This window comes from Schistocerca nitens, chromosome 2 (genome assembly GCF_023898315.1).
Source record: "Schistocerca nitens isolate TAMUIC-IGC-003100 chromosome 2, iqSchNite1.1, whole genome shotgun sequence".
In the NCBI taxonomy this organism is placed as follows: Eukaryota; Metazoa; Arthropoda; class Insecta; order Orthoptera; family Acrididae; genus Schistocerca; species Schistocerca nitens.
Genome location: NC_064615.1, coordinates 942,988,442 through 943,009,836, shown reverse-complemented (window position 1 = coordinate 943,009,836; position 21,395 = coordinate 942,988,442). Strand labels below are relative to the sequence as shown.

Here is a 21,395-nt window from a genome sequence, read left to right as displayed (position 1 = left end):
AAAGTGCATACCTTCAAGGGTCAGATGACACAGAAACTGGACAGTAGCTGACTGGAGGCATGTCACATGTTGCCGCTTTTCAAATGATGCAAGGCATCAAGCACACTAGCAGCCGAGGGCAGCCACAAAGAAATGATTAAAAAATTCCCTGATATTTCCAGGTTTTCTAGTGAAGTTTGTAATACTTTTCCCTCCTTTTGAAATTTTATTCATATTATAAAGACAATGAAAGTTTTAACAATTTTTTATCTGTCAACAATTAAATCTGGTATAAAACTCAAAAAAATTAAGAAGACACATTGAATTATGTTTATTTAAATAGATTATTTTTAATTTTATTCATTTTTAATACATTACCATTGTTGGTATTTTATAAGTAATGAGTAACACAAAAATAAGCTAATGACTTTTAGTATAACTGGTACAAATTAAAATTCTAATATCTGGTAGATCAAAATTGAAGATTTTTACGTTGCTCGTCAATAGCTTGGATCTCAGCTAAAAGTGTAGCTTTTTTGACACCAATTTTTTTCTCCCTGTCTCATTTGCTACACATTTTCCTTTCAAATATTTTGGTTCATTTAGTGTAGATTCTTTTTTCCACCATTCAGTTACTTCCGGCAATTTTTAATGTGAGTTCACGTAGTTTTATAATACACAGTGTGTGGAGTGTATAGTTCAGGACAGAGATGGTACTGCGATGTTTTGGGCATGTACTTCATACCACGACTTGGGACCATTCATTCTGGTTACCTTGAGCACAAACTCGGGTATTTATTTCAACATTCTCAGTAACCAAACGTTAATATTTCTTCTACACCTCCAAAATGAATATGCTGTGGACACTCCCATTCACCAAAATGTTATCAGTTGTATTTACAGGGCTGCACACACATATTCCCAGTTCAATGAACACTCAAGTACCCTGTAACAACTTAAACGGTCTGCTAAATCACCAAATCTTAATCCCACAAAAAATATCTGAACTATTTGGAACAGTGGGTGAAAGGTAACAATCATCATCCCTACAATGCAATAGCTCTATGAGAACTAATAATCAATGAGTGACTTCAGCTGATAACCAGGAAGAACATGTAGATACAAGTATATTCTGTTTCTCACTAAAGTGTGGCTTTATCAGGGCTTGAGGCAGTTTTACGCTGTAACCATGTGAATTCTCCTGCAGATCACTGATTTTTTGTCCAGTGTGCTTGTTTGAAGGTACTGGTATGTTCCAAGAGACGGTCTAGCATGAGGGATGGCGCATCAATATCAACAATCAAAAGCTCTAGTTTGTTATTTTTTGATAATGCTGTACTGTTCGCAGAATGTTGCTAAGAGCTTATCTAGACAAATGAAACAAGTAAGATTCTGCATCAAGAAATTAAGATGGACACCATGGCCAATATTCTTATAGAAGATGTTAAAGGTAACAGAAAATCCATTGACCATGTTGAGGGTTACCTCCACTTAAGTGACAGTTTTCTTCCAAAATAGCAGGGGAGAACAAAAGGTACATAAAACATCCACAGGAGAGTCAGCATCTTTGGTTGAAATAATCTTGTTACCATCACTACAGAGAGCTACAAAATTTTATGTACAAGGAGCAAATATGTTCACCAACCAATAAGCAAATAAACACACTCACAACATGTCAGAAAAAGATGTAGAGGAGCCTGCTAGAAGTTTCTCTGTATGTCATCACTGTCAGAAAAGCAAGAATGCCTTAAAGGATCAAAGCAAAGAACATCAGTAAATATGTCTGGGTTGTATTTATAGATGTAGGTAACTATTCTCCTTGAAAAATGTTGGTGTAATCAAGTAAGTATTATACTACCAATTGGAGATAAATAACACCTATTTAGTGTAATAGAGGAGGCATCATCATTGTTCAGAATAGCTACTTTCTTTCCAGCTTAACCTGACCACATATCTGTGCATCTAACAGTGCCGGTCCTGGGACAGGGAGGTGTGTGGCACGGGATCAGATCCACCCAGCAGAGTAACAATGAGTTTTGATGTGCTGACCAGCCTGGATGTTGTATAAATAAGCATTATAACACTTGTCTATAAGTAATACTGTATACAGATTAAGTTTCTGTGATTTGTCTGTCTTTTATTAATGTATATATTGACTCATTATCTTTGTTATTGGGATGTTTGGAACACAAGAATGAGTGAAAAGCAGTTTGGCAACATTTGTGGGTAGGACTGACCACAGTACAGCAATGACTGGGTGACACCCAAGAAACAGAAAATGAAGTAGACGATACTTGCTGACTTATATGTTAAGATGTACTGAGTAATACTCTGGGGCCATTTGAGATTAGAAATAAGCAATATAGGAGAAGGCCTTTACTGCACATGGAGACTGGTTGGTTTGTGGGATTGAAGGGACCAGGCTACTAGGGCCATCGGTCCCTTTTTCCATGAACTTGGAACCCCCACAAGGAATAAAAACAAACAATGGAGATGACAAGAGACAACACAGGACAAGAAAGACACAGACAGACACCAGACAAAAAGAATTAAAATCACACCGAGTGTGACAGTGGTTGGCCGACCCCAGAAACAAAAAGAGGAAAAGCCAACCACCAAGAAACGCACTAAAAACCCCAGTCTAAAATCGTAGGCCAAAGGCCAGACTCGACACAAAAAAAGGACAAATACTTAGATCAAGAGATAAAAATCCCCTGCACGAATAAAATTCAAAACTAAATCTGCCATCGCAACGTCATCTGATAAAAGTGCAGGAAGTGTATCAGGTAGCGCAAATGTCTGCCTGAGCGGAGTTAAAAGTGGACAGTCCAACAAGATGTGGACCACAGTCAAAGCTGATCCGCAGCAACATAAACATGGGTCCTCGCGGCGCAATAAATAGCTGTGCGTTATCCAGGTGTGGCCAATGCGCAGCTGGCAGAGGACAACAGAGTCCTTGCGAGAGACCCGCAAGGAGGAGCGCCACCCACCGGTAGCCTCCTTGATGGCCCGTAGTTTGTTGGGTGAAGGAAGAGTGCGCCATTCGTCACCCCAGGTGCGAAGTACCTTCTGCCGCAAAACTGACCTAAGGTCACTCTCTGAAAGGCCAATCTCCAAGGCTGGTGCACTGACAGCCTGTTTGGCCAGCGTGTCAACACATTCATTTCCTGGGATGCCTACATGAGCCCAGGTCCACACAAAGACCACAGAGCGGCCGCAATGGGCAAGAGTATGGAGGGACCTCTGATAGCCATCACCAGATGAGAGTGAGGGAAACACTGGTAGATAGCTCATAAACTGCTCAGGGAGTCACTACAGATAATGAAGGACTCACCTGAGCAGGAGTGGATATACTCTAGGGTGCGAGAGATGGCGACTAGCTCGGCAGTGAAAACACTGCAGCCAGCCGGCAACAAGTGTTGTTCATAATGGTACCCCACAGTAAGAGCATAACTGACACAACCAGCAACCATCAAACCGTCAGTACAGACAACGTCGGAGCCTTGAAACATGGCAAGAATTGAAAGAAAGTAGCAGCGGAGGGCCGCAAGAGGGACTGAGTTCTTCAGGCCCTGTGCCAAATTGAGCTGAAGGTATGGGCGGGGCACACACCATGGGAGTATATGCAGAGGGGCCCGGAAAAGAAGTGGAAGACGGAAAACCTCAAGCCCAGAGAGAAGAGCTCTGACACGAACCGTGATCATACACCCTGAACAGGGCTGCCGTTCCGGAAGATGGATGACTGAATGAGGGAACAGGAGATGATAATTGGGATGCCCGGGCAAGCTACAAATGTGTGTAGCATAAGTGGCAGTAATCGTTGACACTGGTACTGCAATGGAGGGACACCTGCCTCAACAAGTATGCTGTCGACAGGGCTTGTCTGGAAAGCTCCAGTGGCGAGTCGGATCCCGCTGTAAAGGATGGGGTCCACAAACCGCAATGTGAAAGGGGATGCCGAACCATAAGCTAGGCTCCCATAATCAAGACGGGACTGACTTAATGCCTGGTACAGCCGTAGAAGGGTAGACTGGTTGGCACCCCAGCTGGTGTGACTCAAGCTATGAAGAGCATTAAGATGCCGCCAGCCTGTTTGTTTAAGCTGCCGAATATGAGGCAGCCAAGTCAACTGGGTATCAAAAACCAATCCCGAAAACCAAAGCGTCTCCACCACAGCAAGAGGTTCGCCATCAAGATAAAACCGTGGCTCAGGGTGAATGGTGCGCCGCCAGCAGAAATGCATAACGCAGGTCTTGGCAGCCGAAAACTGGAAGCCATGCACTACAGCCCAAGACTGCGCCTTTCGGAAGCACCCTGCAGCTGCCGTTCAGCAGCTGCAATGCTAGTGGAGCTATAGTATAGCTAGAAGTCGTCAGCATACAAGGAAGATGAGACAGAAGTTCCCACCACCGCAGCGAGCCCATTAATTGAAATCAAAAAGAGGCAGACACTTAAGACAAATCCTTGCGGTACCCCATTCTCCTGAACTCAGGAGGAACAATGGGAGGCCGCAACTTGCACACGGAAGGAACGAAGTGACAGAAAATTTTGTATGAAAATTGGGAGCGGACCCCGAAGACCCCAATCATGAAGCGTAGAGAGGATGTGATGTCGCCATGTTGTATCATATGGCTTCTGCATGTCAAAAAAGATGGCGACCAGATGCTGACGGTGGGCAAAGGTCATATGGATGGCAGATCTAGGCACACCAGATTATCGGCGGCTGAGCAGCCCTAACGGAACCCACCCTGAGATGGAGCCAGAAGGCCCCCAAGACTCAAGTAGCCAACTCAACCTCCAGCTCACCATGCATTCGAGCAACTTGCAAATAACGTAGGTGAGGCTAATGGGGTGGTAGCTGTCCACCTCCAGTGGGTTCCTGCCAGGTTTCAACAGGGGGATTACGATGCTTTCCTGCCATTGCGACAGGAACTCACCCTCAACCCAGATACAGTTGAAAAGGTCTAGGAGGCACCACTGGCAGTCCACCAAGAGGTGTTTGAGCATCTGACAGTGGCTGCGATCTGGCCCGGGAGCCGTATCAGGGAAAGCGGCTAGGGCACCTTGGAATTCCCACTCACTGAACGGAGCATTGTACGATTCAGGGTGGTGTGTGTGAAATGCAAGGATCAGACATTCCAACCGTTCTTTCAGGGAGCAGAAGGCCAGTGGGTAATTCACGGAAGCGGAACTCTGAGCAAAATGCTCTGCTAAGTGGTTTGCAATTGTGTCAGAGCCCATACAGACTGCTCCATTCAGTGAAATCGCAGGTATGCTGGAGGGGGTCTGATAGCCATAGAGTCGCCTAATCTTGGCCCAAACCTGCAATAGAGAGGTACGGAGGCCAATGGTGGAGACATACCTTTCCCAGCACTCCTGCTTGCGTTGGCGAATGAGGTGGCGGAATGCGCACAAAGCCGTTTAAAGGCGATGAGGTGTTCCAATGAGGGATGCTGCTTGTGATGCTGGAGTGCCCACCTGCGATCTTTAATCGCCTCAGTGATCTCAGGCGACCACCAAGGCACAGTCCTCTGCCAAGGGGACCCAGAAGAAAAGGGAATGGCAGATTCTGCGGCAGTAATGATGCCAGTGGTGACCTAGTGAACCACCACATCAATGGCATCATTGGAAAGAGGCTCAATAGTGGCAATGGAGGTGAACAAGTCCCAGTCAGCCTTATTCATAGCCTATCTGCAGGGGCACCCAGAAGAGTGACACTGTGGCAGTGGCAGAAAGATCAGAAAGTGGTCACTACCGCACAAGTCGTCATGAACACTCCACTGGACAGATGGTAATAGGCTAGGACTGCAGATCGAAAGGTCGATGGTTGAGTACGTGCCATGCACCCCACTGAAATGTGTGAAGGAACCATTATTTAAAAGAGAAAGTTCAAGCTGTGCCAAAACTTGCTCAACGATGCTGCCTCAGCCCGTTGCCACTGATCCACCCCATAGAGGGTTATGGGCGTTGAAGTCGCCAAGTAACAGAAAAGGTGGCAGCAATTGGGCTATCAGCGCAGCCAGGACATGCTGGGGGGCATCACCATCTGGTGGAAGATAGAGACTGCAGACAGCGTGAGGCGTCCACAACTGAACAGCGACAGCCTCTAAAGGTGTTTGTAGAGGGACTGAAGGACATAGATGCAGACACCACCAGATACCCTCCCATAAGCTGCCCGATTCCTATAATAACCCAGATAGCCACGGAGGGCCTGTTGCCACTGATTGAGTACCTGTGCGAGTGACATCCATTGCGTCTGAGAGTTCGGTGAGATCTAGGTCCTCAGCGGACGCCAGAATCGCTACCTTGCCCTCGGACGCAGAGCTTGTAGGTTGCAGTGGGGTGGGTGCCACCACAAGTTCCTTCATCTTAGAGAGCTTCTTCTTGGACTTTTCTCACTGCTCCTCGGGTTTCCCTGCCTGGGAGGGCTTCACCGATTCAGTCTCTGGGACGGAGGAGAATCGCAAAACCCCACAACCAGCTGCTTGTGGGCACTTCTGCCACTGCCGGGTGTCATTCTTCCCACTTGTGGAAACCTGGGAAGGGAGGGACCCAAGGGACCCCTTGCAAGCAAGAGGAGCCGAAGAAGTTGGACGCTTCTCCAGCTCCAGCGTAGAAGTGGGAATGGACTTCCCCATTGGTTGGGGGGGGGGGGGGGGGGGGTTGCTCCCGAGGTAGGTGGCACAGGAGCAACAGGGTAGGTAGTGTCCCCCATGGGCAAGGCGGCATGTGGAGTTGTACGGCTCAGTGAGCCGACTGGAATTCGCTGAACTCATGGGGCTACCGCGGTTGTCGTAGTGGCGGCATATGAGGAAGTCATTCACACAGCATGGAGGCATTCATATTTCCTCTTAGCCTCAGTATAGGTCAGTCAGTCCAGGGTCTTACATTCCATGGTTTTCCACTTTTTCTGTAAGATCCTGCAGTCTGGCGAGCAAGGTGAATGATGCTCTTCGCAGTTGACACAGATGGGAGGCAGGGAACATTGGGTATTGGGATGTGATGGGCATCTGCAATCTCGACATGTGAGGCTGGAAGTACAGTGGGAAGACATACGGCCGAACTTCCAGCACTTAAAGCACCGCATCAGGGGAGGGATATAGGGCTTGACATCACAGCAGTAGACCATCACCTTGAACTTCTCCAGTAATGTATCAGCCTCGAAGGCCAAGATGACGGCACCAGTAGCAATTTGATTATTCTTCAGACCCCGATGAATGCGCCAGATGAAATGAACACCTCGACGCTCTAAATTGGTGCGCAGCTTGTCATCAGACTGCAAAAGAAGGTCCCCATGGAAAATAACACCCTGGACCATATTTAAACTCTTATGGGTTGTGATGGTAACTGAAACATCCCCCAACTTGTCACAAGCAAGTAACCTTCGTGACTGGGTAGAGGATGCCGTTTTTATCAATACTGACCCAGAACGCATTTTGGACAAGCCCTCCACCTCCCCAAACTTGTCCTCTAAATGCTCTATGAAGAATTGAGGCTTTGTTGACATGAAAGACTCCCCATCAGCTCTAGTACAAACTAAGAACCGGGGTGAATAAGTGTCACTGCCATCCTGAGCCTTATGCTCCTCCCACGGTGTGGCCAGGGAGGGGAACGATTTGGGATCGTATTTCTGAGCATTCAAGTGAGCCTGAGAACGCTTAGAGACTGCTGGTGGCTGGCCACCAGCAAGAGATGATGTACCACACTTCATTGCCGGTCATCCTCCCTGATGCCACCCACTCCGACCAAGGGCCCTCCCCACGGGCGCCACACAGACTCAGCAAGGGCCACCTAGCAGGATGGCCATTGCTGGGGGTCCCGATGCCCCAGGGAGATAGGCATCTACTCCTTGGCAAACGTGGGGAGTTAACAGTGCAAGCATCAGCAGAGCCATCCCTGTGTTGTCAGGGGGCTACAACCAACAGGGTACATGGCAGCCCCACCACAACGGACTGGCTACCATGCCGGATATTAGGTGCAAGGAAGTCCATGGTTGTCGTCTTCGCAAAAAGCAACACTGCACAGTGCATGGTGAAAATTGCACCCAGAAATGTATCCTCGCCCAGGAGATGGAGAACGAGCGTGACAGCAATGCGATGACGAGAAAGCTGGCTGAAGGTCTCAATGCACGATGGACACAACGCACCATGTAAGGCACCCTTCCCCAATTGGCTTGCTCTTTGGAAGTACGAGGGTCAAACCCGTGAGGGGACCATCACATATAGGCCGAAATGTTTGAGACTCCTTTTAGTCGCCTCTTACGACAGGTAAGAATACCGCAGGCCTATTCTAACCCCCGAACCCGCAGGGGGGGGGGCACATGGAGATTCTCAGGCTTTTAATATTGAATAATATAGTCTTATTGTTGAACTTTATCAGAAAAAACAAATACAGATATTTAAATTGTACTGGGAAATAATGTCAGTACTTCTACCATTCAGCTAAGCTGTGATCTAAGGATTCAAAAGTGAGTTATGTGGGCACTCCAATATTAAATTAAACATCATGATAAGGCAAAGAGTGTTGGAAACAATGCAAGAATTTTTAAATGGAGTCCTGCACAAAGTCTTCATGGAGGAAGTTTGCTCTTGCCTTCAGCCAATCTGTTAAGGTGCTACGGGTCGTACAGAATGAAAGGAATGCAACAAAGAGTGATTAGTGCTGATGTATTCTATTTTTCCCATTTGGAAAAAAGGCCACTAAGTAGGTCATCACGAGCCATGTCATAAGCCCTTATTTCATGAAAGGTTATGGGGAAGTTTGGAATTTTATCCACAATATTAATTCAAGTTCTCTCCTACCCTGGTTGATCAAATAATGGTAACAAAAATTTCTTACAATGCAGAGAAAAGTCATCCTACCCAACTGTCTCAAACATGCAACAGTGACTGGCCATAAAAATGAAAAATGATAGTACAAAGTTCACAGGTTTATGGAAGGGTGAGAGAGGTAAATAAAACTAGAGTAAATTAAAATAAATCACTTGGCCACCTGGTCACAATCATAACTGTAGATCTGTTCAGTGTATAATACATTATGTGTATGCTGCTCATTAGTTTACTGATGAAAGCAGTACATTTGTATCCCCCAGGTGACGTTCCAGGAAATTCATCCCATACATACATGTTGGGATGGAAATCAAATACACCCTGTGGATGAACAAGCATTCTGGCATCTGATTCAGAGCAGCATCTGCAGAATGTGCCTGTACTTCACTAAGGGATGGCCTCAATAAAGTGGTAAGCAATGGGAAACCACTCCATACAAAGTTCTCTGAATGGTGTAGTCTCCAATTTTTTGTATGTATGAAGGATTCTTTACAAGTTAAATCATTATCAAAATGATCTCCCAATAAGATCTCCAGGGGAGAAAACATGAGTTAAATCAAAATAATTGATATTTGGCATTTCACATGTTCGAGATGGTTTTCTGCAACAAAAGTGCTCAATGTCATGCCTGAACCATTCGTTGTTGCCAAACTGCCACAACTATTGGTCAATTCACTTCCAATTCCTTGTTCAGCATTCTTTGTTGATGTGTTTGGATCCTAGATCATGGGTCTCACACTTTTATTTCGTATTTCATATCTCTCTCTCTCTCTCTCTCTCTCTCTCTCTCTCTCTCACTCACTCACTCACACACACACACACACACACACACACACACACACACACACACACACACACACACAATGCTAATGAAATACACACGTTTCATACACTGCACTAACCAAACACTACAGCGTACTTCTGACACAATTCAGTGTTACACACAGATCATCATAATCATAGAGATCGACTTAAATTGGATAAGCTCTGCATGACATTGCATGAAGCTGATTTTTTTTTTAAGGCTGTAATTCATTGTTGCAACCAGGTCACTACGATCAAAAATAAACTCATTCATGCAGTGTTGTGACATAGTGCAATGGTTACCATATTAACATTATGTGTAGAAGATTGTATCTCATCAAACGTAGAGATTTTTTTAAAATTTCTAAACCTAAACAAAAGTGTCTGATTATTACTTTTATTTTGTTAATTGGTTTAAATGCATTTTTTTATTTCCAACACTTTGTCAACATTTTTCATCACTGTTTTGACTTTTTTTATTTGCTCTTTTTTCTACTTATTGTTCTTTTTTTTGTTTGGAATCTGCCAGTGTTGGCTATAATCTGCAACCAAGTGCCACTGAGGACTGATAACTGGTTGGTAATGCAGCAACTCGTGCAGCTGGTATGAAGATAGTTTCAGGTAACCAATGATAGCGAGAAATTACAGTTTGCTTTAACACTGAAACTGAATTTCTGCTGTCTTGAGTTTGCCTGTAAATCACCGTGAACAGAGTGATTGTGATTTTAGTTCTACCACAGATTGTTGACTGTTATTTTCTTGGATATGCTGCACATCACAAGGCCATGCTTAGTGTCATGAGTTTAAATTGAGGGCTACAAAATGAGTCATCTGCTGCAGTTCAGTCATTGGTCACTTACAATCAACAGTCAATATAGCCTCTCACATTTCTGATATACCTCGCAATGACCAGTTACAACATTGCTCCGCGTTACACATTCACAGCATCTGTGAAGTGACATGCAGTGTTTGTGTTTCACCTATAACTGAATGGTAGCTGGCAGGTGATGTGGCAACACTGCAGTGGCAAGTGACAGATGTCAACATAAGTAATTTTAATCGGACTATAGTCATCGGCTGCAAATGAAAATATGAATTTGTACGTACAATGTAAGGACATTGTTAAGGGGTGGAGATCTGGAAACTCTGAATAGAAAAATGACAAGAAATAACTTAGATTGTTCATCTATGAGACCCATAAGGCAGTAGGTACTGGCTCCCAGGCTGATGCTGTGTTCCTTGTCTTCCAGAATATATCTGATACAGTTCCAAACTGCCACCTAATGAATAAAATATAAGCATATGGCACATTAGATCAGCTTTGTGATTAGATTGATGAGTTCCTTGTAAATAGAATACACTAAGCACTAAGGGCTCCAATACAATAGTTTGTGTGTGTGTGTGTGTGTGTGTGTGTGTGTGTGTGTGTGTGTAAGGGGGTACAGGGGGAGGGGGGGGGGGGAGGGGGAGAGGCTAGACCTAGCGGAATGGAATATTTTTAATATTTTGGTATATGAATGGCGACTTTTGAGTTGCCATAAAAATGTTATAGTTCCGACCCTGTTAAACACTTGCGTAAACCAACTTCTAAATAATTTTTTTGAAAGAAAAGCGCCTGACTACAATACATGTTTTTCTTTGAAGTTAAAATCTTCTGGGTTATTAGGCCGCGTTATGTTTCTTCATTTTAGAAGAAACATGATGCGGCCTAATAACCCAGAAGATTTTAACTTCAGTGACAACGGCCATGAAAGCCTGCAGACTTACACGTTTTTCTTTCCCTGAGAGCAGGGTTGGCAGGAGGGAGCACGGTCCCCCCATGCCCTCGGGTATGGACACCCTTGAACACAGCATGTCATTCTCAACAAAGAGAGAACTTCTGATGCAAACATAACTCTGGGTGTGTTGTTGTTGTTGTTGTGGTCTTCAGTTGACAGAACCATTAAATTTCACTATATAAACAATACTGTTAATATTTGCAGCCATTTCCCCTCAGTTGCTAACTTTAGTTATGCTTTATTATAGGGATATGGACAATTCTATGATTCGCAACAGAATTTATGTGCATGTATTAAGCATGTCTTACCTATTCAACTTAGGTATCTTCAGCAGTATTCATTTATGTCCTATTAATACATCCATTTGTTGATCTACATGTGCTAAATGCACATAGTACAGGTTTTCTTCAAATTGATTTGTCACATTTAAACATTTGTTTGCACACAATCTATACTGTTGCACACTGCACGTGCTCTTGGTCAGATACTGACTCAGAGAGTCAGTTTGAAAGCATGTGAGCAAGAACACGTTTGGTACACAGTTGCAAAATATTGTAATGCACTGCAGGAAGACCTGCATAGGGTAAACACTTGGTGCATGGATTGGTAGTAGATCATCAGTACATACAAATGTATTGTTTTGCACATAAATAGGCAGAAAGACCCATTATTGCATGTTTGCATAACAATAACTGCAAACTGTCACATCCATTAAATATCTGGGAGTATGCATACAGAATAATTTAAAATTGAACAATCACATAAAACTAATTGCAGGTAAGGCAGATGCCAAACTGAGATTCCTTGGAAGAATGTTCAGGAAGTGTAGTCCATCCATGCAAGGGCAACATGGATGGACATTTCTGAAGATCAAATGCATGGAAAAGTACAGAGAACGTTATCCAGCAATGACTGTCAAATGGCTGCAACTTGTCATGATAAAAACTGAATGACAATGAAAAATACACCAAAGAATCTTGTGACATAATAGAGTGACTTACAGAAAGTCATATAAAATGTTGCAAAATAGTAACTGAGGACTAGAATGTCATTGTTGTACTTGTAGAATAAGCCACAGGAGTTACAATAGGCAAACAGACCAACGGAATCATAATAGGCAAATAGAATCAACTTTAACAGAGAAAGACATCTCATGGTCAAAAACGAATGGTTTAAAAGCCCTGGAGGAGAAGAAGAAGACTATACACTTTAGCATTTCCAGGAGACAATTTTAGAAACTGGATAATTAACACTGAAGGAAGAAAAGTTTGGGTAGTGGTTTAAGGCAGGTGTGTACCTACCTCCGTGGGCTACATATCTCTAACTGTGGCTACATAAGGGCCCGGCAAACCTCTCACTGTGACTACATAAGGGCCAGATGGGCGTGCACAAATGCACAGGCACACACACACACAATTTGTTTCACAAATACTCATTTCATTTAACGAATATAATTACAGCAATGTATTTTATACAAATATCTTTTACACAATTTAATTCGTAACATGACACTCCATTGATTTTACAATTGCCTTGATGTTTGCCTCAATTTTTGTCATAGACAAGCTCAAAATTGACTCCAAATTGTCATTTATCAAGTGGTTTCTATTTTTTTGATTTGTTATTGGACATAATGGAAAAGTGTGTGACCCAAAGTTGCTAGCAGATTTTAATGCATTATCTACCAATAACTTTTAATTTTTTTGTATCAAGACGTGATAGAAATTCAGCAGATTCGCTTCATCAAATTTAATTTGCAATGTCTCATTATTTTGCATGTTGATTACTTCCACCGGTGCATTTTCAGGCAAAATGAAAAACGAGTTGTTAAATAAACCCAGTTCTACAAGAGCCCTTTCCTTTGTGGGAGGGAATGAAGGATGAATTAGGGGGGAAAAAAATTACAAGCACGAAAGGTGAGGGGCTAGCTGTCATCAGATGGCGCGGTGTATGCATCCCACGATCTGTGCATCCCTGGTATAAAACATGTGTAAACTCTATCTAATGATGACATTAAATGAAAGAACAAAGAAATTATGGGTCATACGTGAAATGATATGAACAAAAAATTCAAAACAGAAGCCAGGGATACTAAAAATAAGTTGTTAGAGGAGGAAGCTACAGTATAGTCCCAAAATCAATCTGGCAAATGCATTATGATCCCATTCCAGTAGTATATACCTCCAGCAGGTCCTCAAAACATTATGACAATCAAAAAATTTGTCACCTATATCTGTTTCATCCTCATATTAACTACCCCTCATACACCCATTGTTACCACCTCTCAGAAACTCCCTAAACCTAAATCTAATTGTCTCTGTACTGGTTGTCCCATCATTGCTGATTACAATGCTCCCACAGAAAGATTATCAAACTTCACTGACCAGTATCTCCAGCCAACTGTATATAGTCCACCTTCTCACATCCAAAGCCTGTATTACACTGTCAAAGATATTTGACTAATCTTTTATAAAAGGTAGGACCTCACACTAACTATTATAGAGGATTTCAGGAAAGTACCTCAGTATACTGCCAAATATTTTATAGAAGTGATTTCATACAAGATCTTTGACAGAGCTATTTTATAGTGAAACACAGCCTCAACACACTAATCACTTCCTCCACCACCTGCCTGATTACCTGCAGACTACTCACTTGTCACCGAGGAGGCTACATTCCTCTATATCAACAACCTCTATGCCTCGTGGACTTGCTGCCACTGAACACTATCTTTCCTAATGTTTTCATTATATAATATCCACCATGACACCTTCATCCTTTTGGTAAACCACATTCTGGGCCGAAATTATTACTGCTATTCTGAGGGTCAAATCTACAAACATTTGCATGAACTACCATTTGTAACTTCATTGATTCATTATATGCTAACTTTTTTATGGGTCATCAACAGGAAGTCTTCATATTCATTCAGGATTTGAAACTGTTTGGCTTAGATTTGTTGATGACATGATATGAATCTATGGCAAGGACAGCCCCTGCTTCCCCCCCCCCCCCCCCCCTTTCATAACCCTATCTGCTCCCAAATACCCATCATTTGGTTATTCTCTATTCAGGAGCTGCCTCCCTTGATGTTGACGTCCTCCTCTCAGATGGCTCCATAAAAGCAAACTACTAACAGTAACTCCAATATGACAGCAGTCATCTGTTCCAAATTAAAATATCCATCACCTATACCCTTCCCACCAGACATTGCTGCATCAGCAGTGGGAATCATAAGTTATCCAAATGTAAGAAAAATGTTGCCAGAACATTTACAGACATCAAAACACTGCCCAGTTAGATCTGAAACAGACTTCTTGCAGAATATCTTCCCACAAGAGCAACAAACCTATCACCACTATTTGGGTCCCGACTCCATGTCGTCAAAGTCCACTGAACTGTGGAGGTTGGGACTGCTCCTCTGTTGCCAAAATCCCCCTGACCTAAACCTTCACAGATCCTGTTTCCACTTCTATAATTTCACCCATAATCATCTGTCATTTTTCAGACCACTTCCACTCTCTATTTGCCTTTTATGCCTCTCTTCCCATATATCTCTCTGTTTCATGACTGTCACATTTTTTGGGCTTCATTTCACTACTGCTGCTAAGAACCACCTGCCTCTATGCCCCCCACTCATATCACCTCACACCCTCTCATTTTCCTACTAATCTCACAACTTTCCACTTGCTACACTCATTTTCTCTTCTCAAACTTCAGTCACTCTGTGCAACAACTCCTGGACACTGTCACCAAGGGTGAATGTACATGGGTGCCCATGATTCTATGGTAGTGTGTATTTAAACAAAGTAAACAGAAGTAACACAAGAGCAAGTAGGGTCTTTGTGTTTTATGTTGTAGTGTGTGTCCGTGCCCATCAGTCAAAGATGACACACACACACACACACACACACACACACACACACACACACACACACACACACACACACACACACACACACACACACACACACACACACACAGCTACATTGTTGAGGCACTAATGCTTAATGAGACGTTTTATTGGACATTGTGAGCAAGAAGTGTGATGAGGCAGCGAGGGGGAGGAAAGATGTCGGAGAGCTGGGTGGGAAAGGCAGCAAGGAATCGGATAGAAATGTGGCAGCTGAGTATTTAGCATCCCCTTTATCCAAGATAATCCCTCAGCACAATTGAGCAGGACTGATGGGACAACATAGTCAGGGCAATGCAGCTGAGCATGTGTATATATATATTTTGTATTAGTTAACTATGAAAAAATGGAAAAAGCACTGTGTGAAAGGTCTGCATAATTTTCAATATTGTTTGTGTGCCAGTCCTAGTTATGTACCTTTTTAATGTTCCTCAATGCCTCAACTACTGGCATATGATGAGTTGTTATCTTTACTCCTTCCATTATTTGCATTCCAGTGGCGAATCCCTCTTACCACGTATGCCTCTTAAACTTTTGTAAATTCCAAGATGCACATATTTATCTTATCTAATCAGAAAGTGTAAACAAACAAACTGTAGAACTCATGGTAGATGGCAAAGGATATCACAGTTTATCAAAAAGTCGATACAATAATTATAGTATGGAAGTTCTGGTTGAATGTAAACACTTTAGGAGTAAAGGAGACCACTCCGGAAAGCAGAAGAAGTGACTCATCAACAGGCATATATAAGAAAGAAAGAAAACTCGCTAGCTTCTGGAAGAAATCCTTTCTCCATCTAGTGTACACATACACACAAGGAGAAGGAGATTGGTTTTAACATCCTTTCAACAACAAGGTCATTAGAGATGGAGCACAAGGGCAGATTAAGGAAGAACATGGAAGAAAATCAGCTGTGTCTCTTCAAAAGAACCATCCCAGCATTTGCTTGAAACAATTTAGGGAAATCACAGGAAACCTAAATCAGGATGGGCTGATGTGTGTTTGAACCATTGTCCTCCCAAATGCGACATGCACATGTGTCGGACACACACACACACACACACACACACACACACACGTGCCCCTTCAAGGTGCCAGCTAGATGAATAATGGCAGGACTGCTGTTCAGCAGGTGGACTGGAGTGGGGTGGTGGTTGTATTGAGTCGGGTGGGTAGAGAGAGAGAGAGAGAGAGAGAGAGAGAGAGAGAGAGAGAGAGAGGAGGCAGAGGGATTGGAAGTGGGTAGCTTGTGGCTCGGAGGGAGGCAGGTGGTCTGCTGGATAGGAATTCACGAGGGAGGGGTGGAAGGTGCATGGGCTACGCATGTGATGCATGGGTGTTGAAGCTAGTGGGGAGTGGCACAAGATGAATGTTATGTGGAGATATGAATTGGGAGAGGATGATAGAGCAGATGAAATGGAAACTGTCAGATGGAGGGTGTGGGGATGGTGAGTTTACGGAGATTGAGGCCAGGAGAGTTAGAGGAGCAAAGGATGTGTTGCAAGGATAACTCACATATGTATAGTTCAGAAATGCTGATTGTGGGTGGAAAGATACAGATGGCTTGGGCTGTACTGCAGCCATTGTAACTGAGCTAGTTGTACTCAGCTGCATATTGTGTAACAGGTGGTCAACTTTGTTCTTGGCCATGTTTGGCAGTGGTGTTTCATTCAGGACTGGAATAGGAAATGCTGGGTGTGCGGATTAGGCAGGTGTTGTGCCTGGGAACATCCACAGGAATATAATCCCTGTGGCCAGGTACTGGGAGTGGCATACAGATAAACTAGGATGTTGTATAGGTTGGGTGGGAATGTTTTTGGGTAGGATGTCCCTCATTTCAGGGCTTGATGAGAGTTAATCAAGGCCCTGGTGAAGGATGTGGTTCAGTTATTCGAGTGCAAGGTGATATTAGACGACAAGGGGACTATCCTCTGTAGGTGATTCTTGGGGTGGTGGAAGGATTAAGGGTGTGTGAGAATATGGATATGGCATGGGAAATCTGCTTGTGGACTAGGATAGGGGGTTGTGTCTCTCTGTGAAGGCCCTTGTGAGACTTCCAGCATACTGGGCAAGGGAATTCTCATCACTGCAGATACGTCATCCACACGTGCCCAGGCTGAATGAGAGGGATTTTTTGATGTAGAAGGGATACAATAAAATATACGTGGAAGAATTTGTACCTCTGCATGCTCTAAAGTTTCAAACCTGATCTGTCCATCATTGAAACTGTAAAAGATATGCTTTCAGATACTTTAAAATGGTTCAGAAAGCATTGCTTTCCTTGAACCTGGCTGCTAAATATACACAAAGCATTAGGTAATGTATTATATGAAAACCAGATTTACTCACAAACAATTTAGAAACATAAATATTCCACATCAGAGTGCCCTATCACTTTCTCTAGTGTGCAAGCTGCAGCATGATCCATTTGAAAGATGAAGCAGCACAAATACGTCATGCTATACAACACAGTAATATACTGAGTCAAAACCAATAGGTGGTGCTGTAAACTTCAGTTGACCCTTAGATATTCATTAAGAATAAGTGATCAATTATGGAGTGAATGTTGGCTACATTGGTTTCATACTGAAGCCAGAAAACCTGAACTACACAAAAAGAAAGGTTCACATATCCTTATTCAGACATGTATTAAAATGTAGCAGTTTTTGGCAATGATGAACAAAAACTTTGTACTATGATACAGATCAATCGAACAACATAATGTATCTAAAAACAAAGATGATGTGACTTACCAAATGAAAGTGCTGGCAGGTCGACAGACACACAAACAAATACAAACATACACACAAAATTCAAGCTTTCGCAACAAACTGTTGCCTCACCAGGAAAGAGGAAGGAGAGGGAAAGACGAAAGGATGTGGGTTTTAAGGGAGAGGGTAAGGAGTCATTCCAATCCCGGGAGCGGAAAGACTTACCTTAGGGGGAAAAAAGGACGGGTATACACTCGCACACACACACACACACACACACATATCCATCCACACATATACAGACACAAGCAGACATATTTAAAGACAAAGGAAAACTCTTTGTCTTTAAATATGTCTGCTTGTGTCTGTATATGTGTGGATGGATATGTGTGTGTGTGCGAGTGTATACCCGTCCTTTTTTCCCCCTAAGGTAAGTCTTTCCGCTCCCGGGATTGGAATGACTCCTTACCCTCTCCCTTAAAACCCACATCCTTTCGTCTTTCCCTCTCCTTCCCTCTTTCCTGATGAGGCAACAGTTTGTTGCGAAAGCTTGAATTTTGTGTGTATGTTTGTGTTTGTTTATGTGTCTGTCGACCTGCCAGCACTTTCATTTATTAAGTCACATCATCTTTGTTTTTAGATATATTTTTCCTACGTGGAATGTTTCCCTCTATTAGAACAACATAATGTTTATTATACATTCACATTTTTTTCTAACAACCAAATTGTAACCTTATGGCTGTTGCTAATCACAGATGAAATGCCTATCAGTTTCTTCTGCTGTATGAACTTTACTTTTCCTAATGTATACGACTAATTTAGGTCAGTCTAGATGAGGTGAAGAGAAAACCACTGGCAATTGTTGAAATCTCTGTATACTGCCTACGAAAAAAAACAACTTGTTATAAACAACAGCAATATTTTACAACGAACTTTTAGAATTTTATAATTAACAAGTGTGTTCAGAGGGCAGAGGATTTTTATAATATTAAACATTAAATATTTGTGTTCACTTGGATTTAAAATTCAATTTTGAAGTTTAATAGAATATTGTGGTTAAAAACTGGCGATGTTCATTTGGACTGCTGATGACAAACAACTACTAAATTCTATTCTATTTTATTCTTACCTCGACCACACTTCATCCATACTGTCAAACAATATGCTTTCCCCTCACATCTATGGGATCTATTTCCATTCTTCCACAAAGTAGATGAATGACCCTTTTCATCCGTTTGGACCAAGCACTTATTTTATCTCATCATTGTTCACCATGTCAGCAACAGCAGGTGGTATTCAAAACATTAGCAGACGCCACATAGTGTTTGAGATTGTCAACTGTTTTAGATGCAGACTCAACAACTCCCCAAACGCACAGTAGATTTACTTGGTTGCTCTCGTTATTTAAGACGACGGAGCTTATGCCATTTTTGTATTCGTGAACCACTTTATCTTTTAATGTGGGATGACTTTGCATTAAGGTATATAAGTCGATAAAACCTGATACTTCTTGTGAAGTACATGCTTCGAATGTCTGCAGATGTTGGCACTAAAAAGTGTTTACTTTGCACCCGCTAACAAGTGTTTTCGTTGGGGCGGGGAAATGTTTTGTGTATGTGAGTGAAAATGAACACGATGAACCGTTTTCAATTGCACTTTATAGGGACGGTGGTACTTTGACTATACACATCTCGGTATCTTCTGTTGCTAGTCAAGGGAGAAAAATGTGGCGGTCACATTACACTGCGTTTTTTGTAGTCGTTTACTTAATTTTTACGTGCATAAACTGTGGTGAAATAGACCCTGCCTCATCAGTGGTTTGGGGACCCGGTTTATCACCCGATCTCATCGTTATGCCAGCTCGTTATTTCTTTATTCATGCTATGGATTCTAATAAAACGAGGTACGTGTGAATTAAGGCACATTTTTAACTTACCGGTCGTTCTGAAAGCACAAAAAAATTTCTTTGACTGCGACAGAATTATCATACCGTATTATTACAAAGAGGAAAAGGAAGTATAATATATTGCACAGTATGTAATCACCACCAGTGGTTTACACACGTCGTAGTGACAGTTGCCGGAAGCCTTGTATATGCAGGGTAATATATTTAAGTGTACGATATACAAACAATAACTCCTTCCTTCCTTCCTTCAAACAACCGTAGTGAGGAGGTCCTCAAAGGCGCTGATATGCGATAAAACTAAAAATGTATATGGTAATACATATTTACAAAAGAACAGAAATACTGATAATCCTTCCACAAATACTAAGTAAAATGATCTCCAATGATGAGGAATATTAACCATATTTGCAATTGAAATTAACACCAAAGTTTTCACAAACATGAAAATGCATATACAATGAACTGAATTTCATAATTCATGGACTACAGTAGCCACGTATCACAAAAAAGAAAACAGTTCACAATGCTTAATTACACAGATCCTGTTGCTGCAATGAAGATGTGCAGAAGACAACTTTTAAGTTTCACATGTTAATTCTATTTACACCAACCATGTGTACTAAGAACCAATGAGATTATAAAAGCAAAATAGTCTTAGAAGAACCTGAATTCCATTCCCTTTGTGGATACCCTCTTAGAGGTTTCATGGCATTTCCGCAAATTGCTTAAAAAGCTGCAGGAATCTGTTATTCAATAAAGTAATAGTCCAGTTTTCTTGTCAAATAGTTGTTACTCAAATTAACCTGTCCCTGGCAACCTACAAAAAATGATGCAAGTGTGTCAGAATGGAAACATGGTTTTGTTCAACAACCGTAAGGTTGATGCAGTTCTTCATTATTTGCATTTGCCAGCTGTCCTCTTCATTTCAATAGAACTGCTACATCTCAGATCGCCAGTGATCCACGTTATATAATTGTATCTAGGGTAGCCCTTGTAATGCTTTCCTTCAGCAAAAGTTTTCTGCAGCTACTTGTGTTGTAAAATACCTCCAAACATTCAACCTCTTTCATTTGTAACATTCTTCTCTAGGCATTTTTTTGTTGTTGATGTATCTCCACTTCTTGGGGCCTACTGATCAGTCCTGATCTTCAACAGTCTCCTCTAATACCACATTTCAGTGTTTCTTATGTCATTTATTGTCTTCCCCATTGTCCATATCTCACTCCCTTACAGAGCTTTGCTTCAAACATACCTATTCATTAATCTGTTTCTAGTCTCAAAAGTTTGTGTGTTTCAATGTTAGGTGTGTATCTTTTACTAGAGAGCAATCCTTACCACCATACCTTTCTTACATCTCCCTTCTTTATCTACCGTACTTCCAAAACAGCATATGTCCACCTCTTATAGAGTCTTGTGTTCATTTTGAACACTTAATCATCCTATGCTTTTACTTTCTTTTTTAAAAGAAGTCTGCA

General features: G+C 42.3%; 2 protein-coding genes across 2 annotated transcripts in view; one reads left to right on the top strand and one right to left on the bottom strand.

The window, feature by feature from the left end:
• LOC126237268 (solute carrier family 17 member 9) overlaps window positions 1-19,327 on the bottom strand; it is a 102,228-nt gene extending 82,901 nt beyond the window's left edge. The window contains exon 1 of the mRNA XM_049947196.1: window positions 19,144-19,327. Coding sequence (XP_049803153.1) covers window positions 19,144-19,163 — 20 coding nt within the window. The 5' untranslated portion in view covers window positions 19,164-19,327. The remainder of the gene's footprint in view (window positions 1-19,143) is intronic.
• A 240-nt stretch (window positions 19,328-19,567) lies between these two features.
• LOC126237267 (protein O-glucosyltransferase 2-like) overlaps window positions 19,568-21,395 on the top strand; it is a 103,673-nt gene continuing 101,845 nt past the window's right edge. The window contains exon 1 of the mRNA XM_049947195.1: window positions 19,568-19,917. Coding sequence (XP_049803152.1) covers window positions 19,739-19,917 — 179 coding nt within the window. The 5' untranslated portion in view covers window positions 19,568-19,738. The remainder of the gene's footprint in view (window positions 19,918-21,395) is intronic.